This window comes from Mustela putorius, unplaced genomic scaffold (assembly GCF_011764305.1).
Source record: "Mustela putorius furo isolate JIRA1106 unplaced genomic scaffold, ASM1176430v1.1 tig00000592_pilon_pilon_pilon, whole genome shotgun sequence".
In the NCBI taxonomy this organism is placed as follows: domain Eukaryota; kingdom Metazoa; phylum Chordata; class Mammalia; order Carnivora; family Mustelidae; genus Mustela; species Mustela putorius.
Genome location: NW_025421426.1, coordinates 5,939,607 through 5,953,827, shown reverse-complemented (window position 1 = coordinate 5,953,827; position 14,221 = coordinate 5,939,607). Strand labels below are relative to the sequence as shown.

Here is a 14,221-nt window from a genome sequence, read left to right as displayed (position 1 = left end):
CAGGGCCTTGCTGGAGTTGAGGGAGACAATGTGTGAGGGGATTATTTGCAAAACCTAATGCCACACACAATGAATTAGGAAACAGAAGTGCGCTCAGCCTTCTCCCATGGCTTGATCAGCCTTCTCCCATGGCCTGAGGTGCTTTACCGGTTCCTCTTCCAGGTCTGGGTCAGAGCTCAGGTAACTGTCCCCTGAAACCACAATCTGGCAGAAAAGCCCTGGGAAGTCAATCACTTGCTCTTTGCAAACAACAAGAAAGGAAGTGTTAAAGCTTCAGTTTGCTAACTATACTCCTTTGTTGCTAAGCTGGCCAGCAGGGCAGACTGAAGATAAATGAGGATGTGGTCAATTCTTTTAAGGATTTCGTTTCCCTCTGAGAGGCAATGCTTTCTCCTGAGACCCCAAGCACCACAGAATTCTCATCTGCAATGTTTGCAAAGCAATTTCACATTCCACAGTGAGCTCTGGATAACTGAAGAACTTACTATGGAAGAAAAGAGGGCTGATTTGAAGGAAAGAATATTTCTTAAACTGTACTCATTTTATAATACTGTACTAGGTTTGAGTGAAATTGGTAAGGAGCCACAGGAAAGCACACTAGTTCTCAGTTAAAGACATAAAAGGCAAATCATCAATGCTTAGCAAAATAATATCTCAGAATCTATTGTTTAAATAAAAATTATCCCTGGCCAGACAGGAGAAGCTGCACGACCGTCCCATTTAACCGCCTGGAAATACTTTCTATGTTCAATTTTTGGAAGAGTTAAAAAGAGAGACAAAAAAGACAGCTTTCAAAGGTGAGGAACTTACCATGTTTAGCCTCTATAAAAATAGTTAAGAGTCAAAATCATGATTCAGAAACAAGTTCTTTTAATATAATGTTAGGCAAGCCATTTAACCTCTGTGTTCTTTTTTCCTCTTTATATAATTAGTGCTTATAAGATAATAAAAGCCACAGGTAAAAGACTGAGAAGGCAGAAATGTTCACTCTTGTGTCTGTCATTGCTATCTTTAGCTAAATAGTCTGCAAAGCTTTCTGCAAAGCTGAACGATGCTGAGATTACCACCGAGAAACTCCGTCACGTAGCCGGAACTAAACCACAGATGAAAACCACGGCTGACCACAAAGGTAAACCAGGTAAACGATTAAGCTTTTCTTCCAGAAATTGGCTTTTTTGATTCGTGGAGACTGTTGCAGTCTCCATTTAAGAATTGAAATGGGAATTTGTGGAGTCTCAAGGCCTTGATAGAGTCTCGCTGGACTGACCAAATTCGAGTCGCGTCCGACAAGAAGACAGAGCTGGAGCCAGTCTTCCCGTGCGGCCGCCCTGGCCAGATCTGCTTTGAATACACTGTGGACCACCACTACCTCCACATGCAACTAAACAGAACAAAACACGCCCACCAACCCCAAAGTGTGAAACCATACAATCATTAAGTGAAGGACCTCTGGTCGTGTGGAACATTTTTTGTAATCAAAAGTATTTCCAGAAACAGCTTTTGGTCCTCCTCTTTTGCTTGCGTCCTAACACACGCGTCCTTTCGGTCACCCTTAATATACTGTCAGCAAAATGAACAAGGATTCATTTTGCAAGAGTCTCTTTTTTTTTTTTTTTCCTGTAATCAGGGAAGACGCAGCCAAACCTTCTTTTACAACGCACTTTTCCCCATCAAAAATAATTATTCGAACCAAATTCACCTCTGTGGGGAGGACATTCTTTTTTTTTTTTTTTTGAAGATTTTATTTATTTGACAGAGAGAGATCACAAGTAGGCAGAGAGAGAGGAAGGGAAGCAGGCTTCCTGCTGAGCAGAGAGCAGGATGCGGGGCTCAATCCCAGTACCCTGGGATCATGACCTGAGCCGAAGGCAGAGGCTTTAACCCATTGAGCCACCCAGGTGCCCCGGGAGAAGACATTCTAATCAGACCATCACTTTACTAAAAATATACCTGAGTCATTCACGCTGCTGTTCCTCTTGGCATAAGCACTCCGAACCACCTGCTCATAGACCTGAGCGCCAATTGTTCTCATGTTGTCCCGGATCAGAATGCCTTGAGCTTGCATCATGAAGAGGTAGGTGTTCACTGCAGAGAACAGAAGGGGGAAAAGAGGTGAATTCAAAGACAATCATTAAAATAAAACAAACACAAATACTTGGGGTTTCTTTCTTTTTTAAACTTCTTTCAGCTCTAAAACTCCCCAAATGCCTTAACTCTATTTTCCATACTGGGGTCTACGTTTCCAGGACACTAACATTTCTTGGGTAGCTCAGTAGGACTAAAGGGAATTTCTGTCAATATTCAGCAGTTTCAGGGGTGGGGGAGGGATACACACCCATAAATTTTAGAAGTATATTCCACCAAATTTATTCTTCAAATATCCAATCTGTATTCTGGCACTGTGATGACCCAAAACCTTTATGGATTGGATTAAAACATTTAAAAAAGATCTCATTTCCCTTAACTTGACCTTCTTAACACTCAACAGCTATACTCCGAGAAAGGAAACCACTATGCCTACTAGAAACTATGCCTACTAGAAACATTTAGGTCCAGATATGGTCCTGGCAATCTCTGAAAGTGGTGGTCTAAGGCTCCAGCGACTTTTCTTTGGGGGATCTGGAGAGACAAGAAGATAATGAAAGACTGTCCTCAGTCTGACCACCCACCCGCCCCACCCCGAAAGCCCAAAGCAATGGACAAAGAACCCGCAACTTGATCCAAGGGTCAAGTGAAACATATTCCCTTTGTACTATGTACAAATACTGAACTATCGCTTTGCACACCTGTGACCCATCTGTCAATTATACCTCAATAAAAGCAAAACAAAACAAGAAAGTTATTCTTAACAATTACTCAGATTAACTATCCCATTGTCATTCCTGGGGAATGATCTCCACTCGTGCTTTTTTGAAGTGTCTCAGAGATGTGAAACTAGGGAGTCACAAAGACGAGCGAGTATGGTTCCTGTTTGCTCCCTTGCAATCTCAAACACCATGTCATCCATTTTCAAGAAATACAAGGTTTCAAAACACAATCTGTTTTTGAAGATTTTATTTACTTGACAGAGAAGAGAGAGAGCACACGAGAACAGGAACACAAGCAAGGGGAGAGGGAGAGGGAGAAGCAGGCTTCCTAGCCAGCAGGGAGCCTGATGCCGGCTGGATCCCAGGATGCTGCGATCATGACCTGAGCCGGAGGCAGATGCTTAATGACCGAACCACCCAGGCGCCCCTCAAAACACAACTTCTTAACCAGCCATTCTAACCTACCCACTTTTCTCTTGACCACAGTACAAGGGGGGTGTCTTACAGGGGTGGCACATTTATAACTCCAAACTCCAGTGTGTGCTGGAGAGATCATCTGAGCACGTAACTGCCCTCCAACCAGGCCCCAGGCAGGGATGGTACCAAGCGCCTGGGCCATTCCACCAGACTCATCCACGAGGCCTCGGGCTGTCCTGGCTCTTCCATTAGGCAAGTTTTATGGACACCACTTCATTATTATCCACAGTGTCCTGCACACAATGGGCAGTAAATAACGACTAAGTGAATGAAGTGCAGACGTCAATTTACTTTATTTCAAGCTCCTCTGTTTGGTGCTTGGACTGGAGACAGGGGTGGGGATGGGGACAGACCAACTGGCACAATTGTCCATGAAAACCCAAGGTGGCCCACGTTAAATAGGGACATAAAATCTTGCAAAGGATTTAAATGATCTCTAAGGTATATCCTGAGCCATAAAATAATTTTAAAAAGTCAGTGTAATGCTTTCAGAAATGGGGTGGTTTCAAAGTCGGCCTTGCACCAATGGGAAGACAACCACACATTCACTTTTGACAGGGCAGAGGAGAGATCAGATAGAATATTTATTCTCTACAGCTGGAGAAGCTATCGGAAAGGACCAGCTTCAAATCCTTAAAAAAGTGTAATTCTGCGAAGCCTCTGAAAGCAAGAGTCACATCTCAGTTTTAATCTACAGCAGACAGCACAGGTCACAGGAGACAGGATTCTAGAAATATCCCTAAACAGAAGATTTAAACTCCATACAATATCAAATTTCTAATGTGGTTTCAAAGTTTTTTTTTTAATCATTTGGGATATAGAGTATGTACATTATACATATTATATATAACTGCCCTGAAACCTTCCTTCCATCCCCAACATAATACTAAGCAAGCTGTCTTCAATAATATGAAAACAGTGGGGCACCTGGGTGGCTCAGTCAGCTAAGCGGCTGCCTTCAGCTCACATCATGATCCCAGAGTCCTGGGATCAAGTCACCACATCGGGTTCCCTGATCAGCAGGGGTGCCTGCTTCTCTCTCTGCTTACGTACTCTTTCCTTCAAATAAATAAATAAAGTCTTTAAAAAAATAATATGAATACAGGTATTTACTAAACATTGCATGTAAGGCTGTTAGCTGGGCACTGCAGAAACATACTACTTCCCTTCCCCTAAATTTCAGTCTTCTGGGGTACTTTTATCTTCTGTACTGCAAAGGACACTGTTGTTGGCCCCTCTTTTAAATTCTCCCCTCCTTTTAAAAAAGATTTGCTGGTTTATTTTTGAGAGAGCAGAGGGGAGTGGCAGACAGAGAGGGAGAAAAGCAGATGCCCCACTGAGCATAGACAGCAATGGGAGGACACAATCCCAGGATCCCAAGAGCCAGATGCTCAACCAACTGAGCCACCCAGAGGCCTCTCTCCCTTTCTTGGATCTGGAATCCCACGTGGGGCCCATGAACTTGCACTTGTAGCAAGCTCACAAGTGATACCAAAGTGGGGGGTCTGAGGATATTTCCAGAACCATGGCTCTAGAGAACTTCAGCTACGTAAGAAACCATGAGTAACATTTGCTGAGCCCTTAATTACATAATTCTTTATCTCATTTAATTCTCATAATTATCCTAAGAGGCAAGTAATACTATTCAATTTACAGTCCATGTCTAGGCTCCAGGTGTGTCTCTACTCAAAGGACTGAGCTTTAAGACCCTGCTCATCCATGCTCTAGCCACAGCCTCTCCCTCAAAGATTTCAGGAACCCACATGGCTTACACGATTACTAAGGAGCCAGCCTCTCCAACCTTTATTCCCTCCACAAAGCTGCCAGATGGATTTTCTGTAATTAACAGATTTATCCACACTGCTCCTGTTCAAAAGCCTTCCATCCGGGGGCTTCTGCTCTCCTGTCTGCCATGCAAACCACATTACATACTTCTTCAGTCTTCTTCTGGAATTTCTGTGCTACTGTTAACAAATGATCAAAACTGGGCCCCTTGTTTCTATTTTGTCCTAAGCTGGCTAGCAACGGACTCACATGTTGGTCTTGCCATTCAACTAACAAATGTACACAAACCACCTATTAATGCTTTTTCTGATTATCTACAGGAATTAGCACAACACTGAAAAAAATAAAAGGCCGAGGAAATAAATTCTGCCAAAAAAAAGAAAATAATCATAAATTCACAGTCTCAGGACTGGATGGGATTTTGAGGAACACTTGTCATCACCATTTAATGCTTCCACACCAAACCTAAAACTGTGCCTTCCAGGAAGACTGAGTCAGTATGTAAGCCACAGTTATCTTCGAAGAAAATCCTACTTTGGGTTTGGTCCAAAACGTTTCCCCATCACTTTACCCACTGGTTCTCATTCCACAGTCAAATCCTTTTCCCCCACCTGGGATAGCCGAGGTCAGAAGTTTCCTATTTCCCTCCACCCTCACCTCAACCCACCTAACCTTTCCTGCCCCGCAAGGCTAGGCAGCCCCACTTCCTTTGTGCGCCCCTCTGCATCCTGGCTGCTGGCCTCTGGATAGAGGCCCAGCAGTCTACACTTGACAAAGGGAGGTGCCATGCTGACGGAGTCATCCAGGAGCAGTCTGATGGGCCCAGAAACAAGCAGGACCACCAGCAACCCTATTCCATCTGTTACAAAGTGGTCTACTCAATTGAGCCCCTCTTGGAGTTTCACAATGCAGGATAACACAAGGCCAAAGAAATTCTACAACAGAGATGTTCAATGATTTAAAACTGGCCACTTCCCCAATTAGCCCCATTTCCTCCGCAAAACTAGCAACATAAGTGATTCTCCGCAGAACTTTGGGAAATTTCGTTTTATTAACAGAATTTAGAATTTCCCATTACTGTAATCAACTGATAACTGTGGACGGTCACTGATAACAGCAGTCACACCACATTACTGATTCAGAAGCTTGCTGGAGTCAAAAATCCTCAATCTTTCTAGATACGGGCTACCGCTGCCCCTTTCCTCTTCTGTGCTCACGGTTATACAAATCCAACTAGAGGACCTTACAAATGTCCCTATTAAAGTCCTGTTACTAAATTTATGTGTATGGCTCTGTCCTGAGCTAGGAAGTACACAGGCACACACATTGCTTTCAACCTAAATTATTTAAATTTACATCTTGGGGGGGTGCCTGGGTGGCTCAGTCCGTTAAGCATCTGCCTTCAGCTCTGGTCATGGTCCCAGGGTCCTGGGATCAAGACCCACATCCGGCTCTCTGCTCAGTAGGGAGCCTGCTTCCCTAGGCCTCTCTGCTACTTATGATCTCTGTCTCTGTCAAATAAATAAAATCTTAAATAAAATAAAATAAAATTCACATCTTTGTGAAGTAGATATCATCACGATTTTTAAATTTTAGATAAGGAAGTCAAGTCCTCCAGAAGTCATCTATCCAAGGTCACATGGTAGCAAAGTCAAAAACCCAAGAGGGTGAAATCAGGTGTTCCCTAAGATTTTGATGAGCTTTTGGGAAAACAGTAGTTTCCAATAATATGGTCTTGATCAATGGTGACTGAATCACAGCTAAAAAACCCAATTTAAACTGGCACACAGCAGTTATATCCTCCATCGTGTCAACAAGTTATCTATGGAGCAACTGCTTTCCTGGGTACTTTTTACAGGCAGTACTAGGCCACAGGGGACCAAGGATGAGTAGGACAGCACAGGGTAAGGTACAGACACATACAAGAAATTATCATGCAGGGTGATAAATGCTAAAATAACATTTACTACAAATTCAGGCTTACTAGTAACTTTTTTACGTTTTCACGAGAAACCATTATTATTATCGAGGCCCAGTACCTAGGTTGAAGGATCTCTTATGACCCGAATGCAATGGAGAAAAAGTAAGCCCTATTCAGGTTTGCATAATTGGAAATTTCCATCCAGGTGCCAATGGAAGTAGCCTTGGGCCATGGCTTTAACTGGAGCGTTTCGGGGAGCAAAGCACTGGGTCTCCTAATGGGAAGACATACTCTCTCCTCTCCATTAGAATTCTGGTCAGCCTCCATATCCATATGAATCAGGTAAATGATTTTCACTTGAACACACACATTAATAAATGACTCTGACGCATAAAAATTCCTTACAAGATAATGAGTCTGACATTCCAGATGAGAAGCAAAATAATCCAAGGAAAAGACAACATTACAAGATCCTGTATACTTAAAGAGCTCGTAATTTGTTATCCTAAACATGTATAATTCTCCGTGTTTGTTACATCTGGCTTGGTAATCTACAAGGAGGAAAAGAAAGCCATTCGTTTCCTGACTACCCTTAAAGATCTGTGTCTTATCCCCAAAAAGCAAACACCCCAACACGCACACATTTACGTACCCACACAGCCCAATCTGCCTTCCCCGCTTTATGTTCCCATTTGATCTACTACATATTTTCTTATTTGTCTTGTCTACTGCACACCTCCCTCACTGGAATGTGAGCTCCATGAGGTAAAGGAGCTATACCCCAGGTGGAGAGAACAGTGTGTCTGGAACCCAGAAGATGCACAACCAATATGTGAATAAGCCAGTCAGGACACTAAACAATGGAGTCTTCTGAACTTGCGCCCAAGGAGGCAGAGATATGGGACTCGAAGCCCTTCTCTACCTCTCCTTTAAGAGAAACCCCAAATGTTGTTCCATGATCTAACCTGTTCCTAAGAAAAGTTCAGCAATTACTTTTTATCAATTGAGCCAAACTGCCAAATAGATTAGGTTTTCCCCCCAAAAAATGTTCTTTCCCCTCCTCCCAAAGTTGTCTAGTTTTTGTTTTTGCCCCCCCACGTTCTTAATATAATGTGCAAGTTTATTCAAAACCTTATACAAAAGGGGCACCTGGGTGGCACAGTCAGTTAATCATCCAACTCTTGCTTTCAGCTCAGATCATGATCTCATGGGTCATGAGGTCGAGCCCCACACTGGGCTCCCCACTCAGCGGGGAAGATTCTGGTTGAAGAATTTGGTTGAAGATTCTCCCTCTCCCTCTGTCTCCTTCCCCACTCTCATGCATACTCTCTCTCTTAAATAAATGCATCATCATTAAAAAAAAAAATGAAACCTTATACAACATTACCTGTAACAGAAAAACACTGAGGAAAAACCTGAATGTCTATCCAAACAAGACTGGTTGAATAAATTCTTGTACATTCACCTGGATGGCGGCAGTACTATAAATTCTCGTACACTCACATGGATGGAGAAAGTACTACAAGGCCATAAAGAAAAGAGAGGAACCATTAAAAATAGCCCCAAACTGGAAAGAACCCATAAGTCCTTCTACAGTAGAACAAATTAAAAATTTGTAGCTTATCTGGATCTTGGAATACTATACAGCGACCAGAATGAACAACCGTAACTATATGCAACCCTACCGACCGATCTCTCACACATCATGTGGAACAAAGACACCAAGGAGCACATGGTGTCACTCCGTGTAAATCAAGCTGAAAACAGGCACAACCAGGGTATAGCCTACGAAGTCAGGAGAATACATATCCTTGGGATGGGTGGTGGGGTTGAAGGGGGCTTCTGGGAATTTTATTATTTCTTGGGCATACAAAGGTGTGTTCATTTTGTAAAAACTCATCAAGCTCTTCACTTATTTGTGAATAGTAAGTATATTTCCATAAAATTTATGCCCCCCCAAAGAGTAAAGAAAACCTGTAAACTGAATTCCAGGATATCTTGTTAAATGAAAAAAAAAAAAGCAAAAAGCCTTAACTGCATGCACACACACGCACGTGTGCTATTTCAGCAATGAGGTGAAATTTATATACTCATACATTTTTTATAAAAAGAAACATACAAAAGGCAAACCAGGTAAGACACTTCTTATACACCTATTATGTGCCAAAAACTGCCCTCTGCTCTGTGGATAAAAAGTTAACTATAAATAAGATAGAGCAGTCCTTGTGATTATCTGTACTACATCACCCAGACAAGGAAACTGTAACTGGTCATGTGTCCAAAGGACAGGAGAGTGGCTCTTAATCATACTGTGAGGCGGGGTCGGGAAAATACTCTCAAGGAGGTGGAGTCTAGGGGCACCTGGGTGGCTCAGTCAGTTAAGCGTCTGCTTTTGGCTCAGGTCATGATCCCAGGGTCCTGGGATCGAGCCCTACATTGGGCTCCCTGCTCAGCAAGGAGGCTTCTCCCTCTCCCTCTGCCTGTCGCTACCCCTGCTTGTGCGTGCTCTCTCTGTCAAATAAATAAATAAAATCTTTAAAGAAAAAAAAGAAGAGGTTGAGTCTAGGGTCGGGTCTGGAAAGAAGAGTGCAGCATAGGCTGGAGAAGAGCACCCAGGAGGACGAACGGGCATCAAGGGAGAAATAACATGTTTGAAAATCAAAAAGCAGTTCAGCAGGGCTGGACTGAAGGGTATATACTGCAAAAACGAGAAGGGAGGCTAGAAAGACAGAGGCGGTGAGATCACAAAGGGCTTTATGTGCTATATTTAGGGACTTGACATTGAAGAAATAGTCCAGGATCAGATTTCCAGTGGGCCAACTAGCAGGTATTCATCAAAACAAGTGAATTCACCACTACTCAGATAGGCTCCAGATAAGGGACTGATATTTTTGGTATCTAGACCTAAGTTCCTTTATCCAAGGAAGAAAGTTTGGATGAGCTGACTGAGCCTGTGTGTGCAGAATCCCACTTGGTTATTAAAAGTTGGGTGTCCAAGTCTTACCAAAGGCCATATTTTCACTCGACGTGAAGCAGCAGGAGGAACATTCTGTCTGCCAAATCTTGGAGCCAGCAGATGGAGTGAAAAATAGAAACCTGGGGACTACGCATACTAACTACAGGGGGGGAGGGCTGTGGCGAGGGGCAGGCTTCTGGAGTGGGCAAGGGGCTGCTTCGCATGCGAGTGGGCTGCCAGACTCCGTGTTCTTTTGCTGGGTTCACTCACACCAGACATCTCTGTTCTGTCCACCCCTACAGACCATGCAATGTGTGATTTATAACATGTCAAATACAACGCAGGAAAACATGCCTGCAACAAATCTTATGATCCAGGGCTATACTCCATTCGGATGTCCACGCTCTCAAAGAACCAGGAAAGAGAGAGAATGTAAAGAGAACAGAAGCAGAAAAGGCAGGCCTAGAGGAAAAGGGAAGGCTGCTCACTTTCTCCCCCCTTCCCCCACACATTAAGAGACACAAGATAAGATGCAAATGTAGGGGAAACAAAGAACAGAGATGTGTCATCGGAGTTTTGGACTTGAATTTTGCCGTGGGAGAGTACTGCAAAACATTCACTCCCCCCCCCCTTAAAAAGATTTATTTATTTATTTATTTATTTATTTATTTATTTGACAGACAAGAGATCACAAGTAGGCAGAGAGGCAGGCAGAGAGAGAGGAGGAAGCAGGCTCCCCACTGAGCAGAGAGCCTGATGCGGGGCTCGATCCCAGGACTCTGGGATAATGACCTGAGCCGAAGGCAGAGAGGCCTAACCCACTGAGCCACCCAGGTGCCCCGTTCACTACCTTTTTTGACCAATATTTTCTGAGAAAAATAAGAACCAGAAAAAATAACTGATCTCACCACCGAAAAAAGAGATCATCGATGTTCACTGCCCTGTACAGAGGTATTGTATAAAGAATGCATTCACTAGTATTCTGCTTATAAAGAGGATTCCTGGGAGAAGGAATACATTTCCTGAGCCCCCGTGTGCCAGCACTTTCCCAAATACCCATGTCACCTCATTCCCTCTTTACATTAAATCAGGGTAGGTTACCACCCTCCTTTTATAGATGAGGGGCCTCAGGACTGGAAAAGTAACTTGACTGTGTGTAGCCAAGATTTGTCTCCAGAGTCCAAGTATGTATGTATGTATGTATTTAGTAAAAAATTTTAATTTACAGAGTCCAAGTTTTTAATGAATACTATGTTCCATCATCTCAGATTCTCAAATGCCTACAAATCCCTTAAACACACAGCTCATGTTCCCACACTTTGCTTATAGATTCCTTTTATCGGGATCTTCACTGTCAATATCATACCCCCGACTGGCTTCCAATATCATATTTCAGTAGTCCATGCTGGTGCTCATGATATATAGTATGGTGAGTCCCCAAAACTTTAAGTTTTATAAAAATGTAGTAAGTTTGAAGCTCTAATGTGAATCCTGAATTTCTGCATTTCAGATCTACTTAAATGTTTGAGGCTTATACTACACACTGAGAGATATTAAGATCTAAGGTTCTGGGTGCCCAGTGACACATACTTAAGAAAGAAAATAAACCTGTTTTTGTTTTTAAGATGCGAGGAATTTTTTCGGGGCACCAGGTCATAAGCCTCCAACTCCTGATTTCGGCTCAGGTCATGATCTCAGGATTGTGAGATGGGAGCCTGGTGTGGGCCTCTACACTGGGTGTGGAGCCTGCTTAATTAAGATTCTCTCTCTCTCCCTCTGCTCCCCCTCCTCTCCACACTTGTGCATGCTGTCTTAAAAAAAAAAAAAAAAAAAGATGCAAGGAATTTTTTGACAACAAATTTACAGCCTTTGGCACATCTATTTTAATGTTCAGGAGCAACTGTGTGGCAATTTTCACACAAAAAGTATTTAAAGAAAACTGGGTGTTGGCAAGGAAACATTAAGAGATTAAGGAACCCCCAAAACTATTTTGGGGGAAAAATTTCACTTGCCATGTCTTTTTCTTTCCTGGTTCTTCCCATCTGAAGCAGAAAAACTGCCAAGTCAATCACAGGTTCTTTTTTCCACCCTCCCTAGTTATTATTCCCAGCTATTAAAAAAAAACAAAACAAAAACCAAAAACCCAAGTGGTAAAAATTAACAACTATGAAATCCTCTGTAAACATTTCCACCGACCTGTTAGTCTATTATCTGTTAAATTATTAAACTGTACATGAGATTCAAAATGAAAATTCTTCCTGAACAAGTATTAACTAGCCAAGCAGCCTAAGGCAGTCACTTCAGCTTTCGCTGTTCCCCCCCAAATTCTTAACAGCATGATTCCCAACCTCCTCAAGTACATACCCACAAGAGGGGCTCAGCCAACACGGATACCCCAATTCTGTACTGTGCAACCTGCATGGAACCCTGGGTCATTAAAAACTAGAGATTACCTTCCTGGTGCTGCCCACACAATGCCTACAGCCCCTGCCCTAGGGAGTGAAGTCTCTGGGAGGGCCCTGAAAACAATGTTGCTGCGGGCTCCAAACAAAGGCTCAGCCCAGCCCTTGGGCCTCACCTCCCCATTGTCAGGCCACCACGCCTCCGTGTGAGTGCGCTCTGCCGAAACCTGGTTCATACGAAACTGTCCTGGTCCCTTTCATAGCTTTTCCTGGTATCACCCCACCCCCCAGGATTAGAATGACTTTGGCTCTTTTCCCACTGACACAAAGTCTTATCCACGACCCCACACATCTGAGCACGGCTCTTCCAGCAGGTTGTAAGAATACGGACTGTTTTCTTTATTTTTTTCCATCTATAATGTCTGATTAATAGTAGACACTTAGCTATTTATTAAATTAATGAACTACGGCTCAACAGCATGCTGTTGTGGTCGTTTGGTGGAGGTGACCAAGTACTGGCTTTTCTGCAACCACACCACAAAGATTCAGCCAGAAAAGGGCAGACAGAGTGAAACTTACACTTGACTAACTTTGCTGATGTTAAGTGTAAATTGGTATAACCCTTTGGAAAAACTGTTTGCAAATTCAACAGAGCCATAAAAATGCTCATATCCTCTCATCAAGCAATTTCAAGGAAACTATTCCAAATATGCAGACATTCTTTGCACTAAGTCTTTTATTAAATTATTTCTAAAAGCAAAAACTTGGAAAACAACTCAAAAGCAACAATAAGGTAACAGGTTAACTGTGATACATACAATTCTTGGAACCTTATACAGCTTTAAAAAGCTATGAAACCTCAGAGACACAACAAATGTAGAATACCTAGCACAGACTACTATACTTAACATGAACAAAGTTCTGTTAGATTATCCTAACTAGTGCTAAAGAATAAGCATATGCATGAGGCAAAAGAAGGCTAGAGACAAGGTTACGCATGGGCTTAGGTGTTAACAGTATGTGAATTGACCTCCTGTTTCTACAACTTCACAACAGTTTAATATATATATATACATTAATAAATATATATAGAGAGAGGAGATATATATAGATATATAGATATATAATATACACACACACACACACACACACACATATGATTCCTCCAGCCAGACTGAAATTATCTGACAAAAAACATTAATAAACAGGGGCGCCTGGGTGGCTCAGTGGGTTAAGCCGCTGCCTTCGGCTCAGGTCATGATCTCAGGGTCCTGGGATCGAGTCCCGCATGGGGCTCTCTGCTCAGCAGGGAGCCTGCTTCCTTCTCTCTCTCTCTCTCTGCCTGCCTCTCAGTGTACTTGTAATTTCTCTCTGTCAAATAAATAAATAAAATCTTTAAAAAAAAAAAACATTAATAAACAGAACATTTGTGATTTCATTCTTTAGCTGTTAGGCTGGGGGTGTGGGGGGCAGCAAGTAGATAAGGTTTATGCAGCTGTCATACTTGAATTATCTCCACATCAACACTCTGTTCTAGAAAGGCTGTCGATAAACACCCACTCCTCAAATCCTCCCCGCCTTTAAGCCCAGGAGAGCTTCTTCGAACCAGAAATGTCAACAAGATCCAGGAATTTACGTACTGACAAGGAGTTCTAGTTTTCTGTCTCTTGGGGAGTGGATTAGCTGTATACTGCACAATAGACAGGTATGATGGGCAGAGTAAGAAACTCCTCATAAAAATCTTCCTTCTAAGGAAGATGGTGGAGAAGAAACTCCTCAACTGGGGAAGTCAACAATACCAGTGTTGGAGTTCCACCCTTGCTGGCTCTGCGGTTTCTGGGCCTCGGCCACCCCATCTATACAACATTCATGT

At 42.8% G+C, this 14,221-nt stretch overlaps 1 protein-coding gene across 1 annotated transcript in view; it reads right to left on the bottom strand.

Moving 5' to 3' along the window:
* Nucleotides 1-14,221, bottom strand: part of B4GALT5 (beta-1,4-galactosyltransferase 5) — a 76,881-nt gene that overhangs the window by 17,469 nt on the left and 45,191 nt on the right. Inside the window, exon 2 of the mRNA XM_045082099.1 lies at nucleotides 1,951-2,085. Coding sequence (XP_044938034.1) covers nucleotides 1,951-2,085 — 135 coding nt within the window. The remainder of the gene's footprint in view (nucleotides 1-1,950; nucleotides 2,086-14,221) is intronic.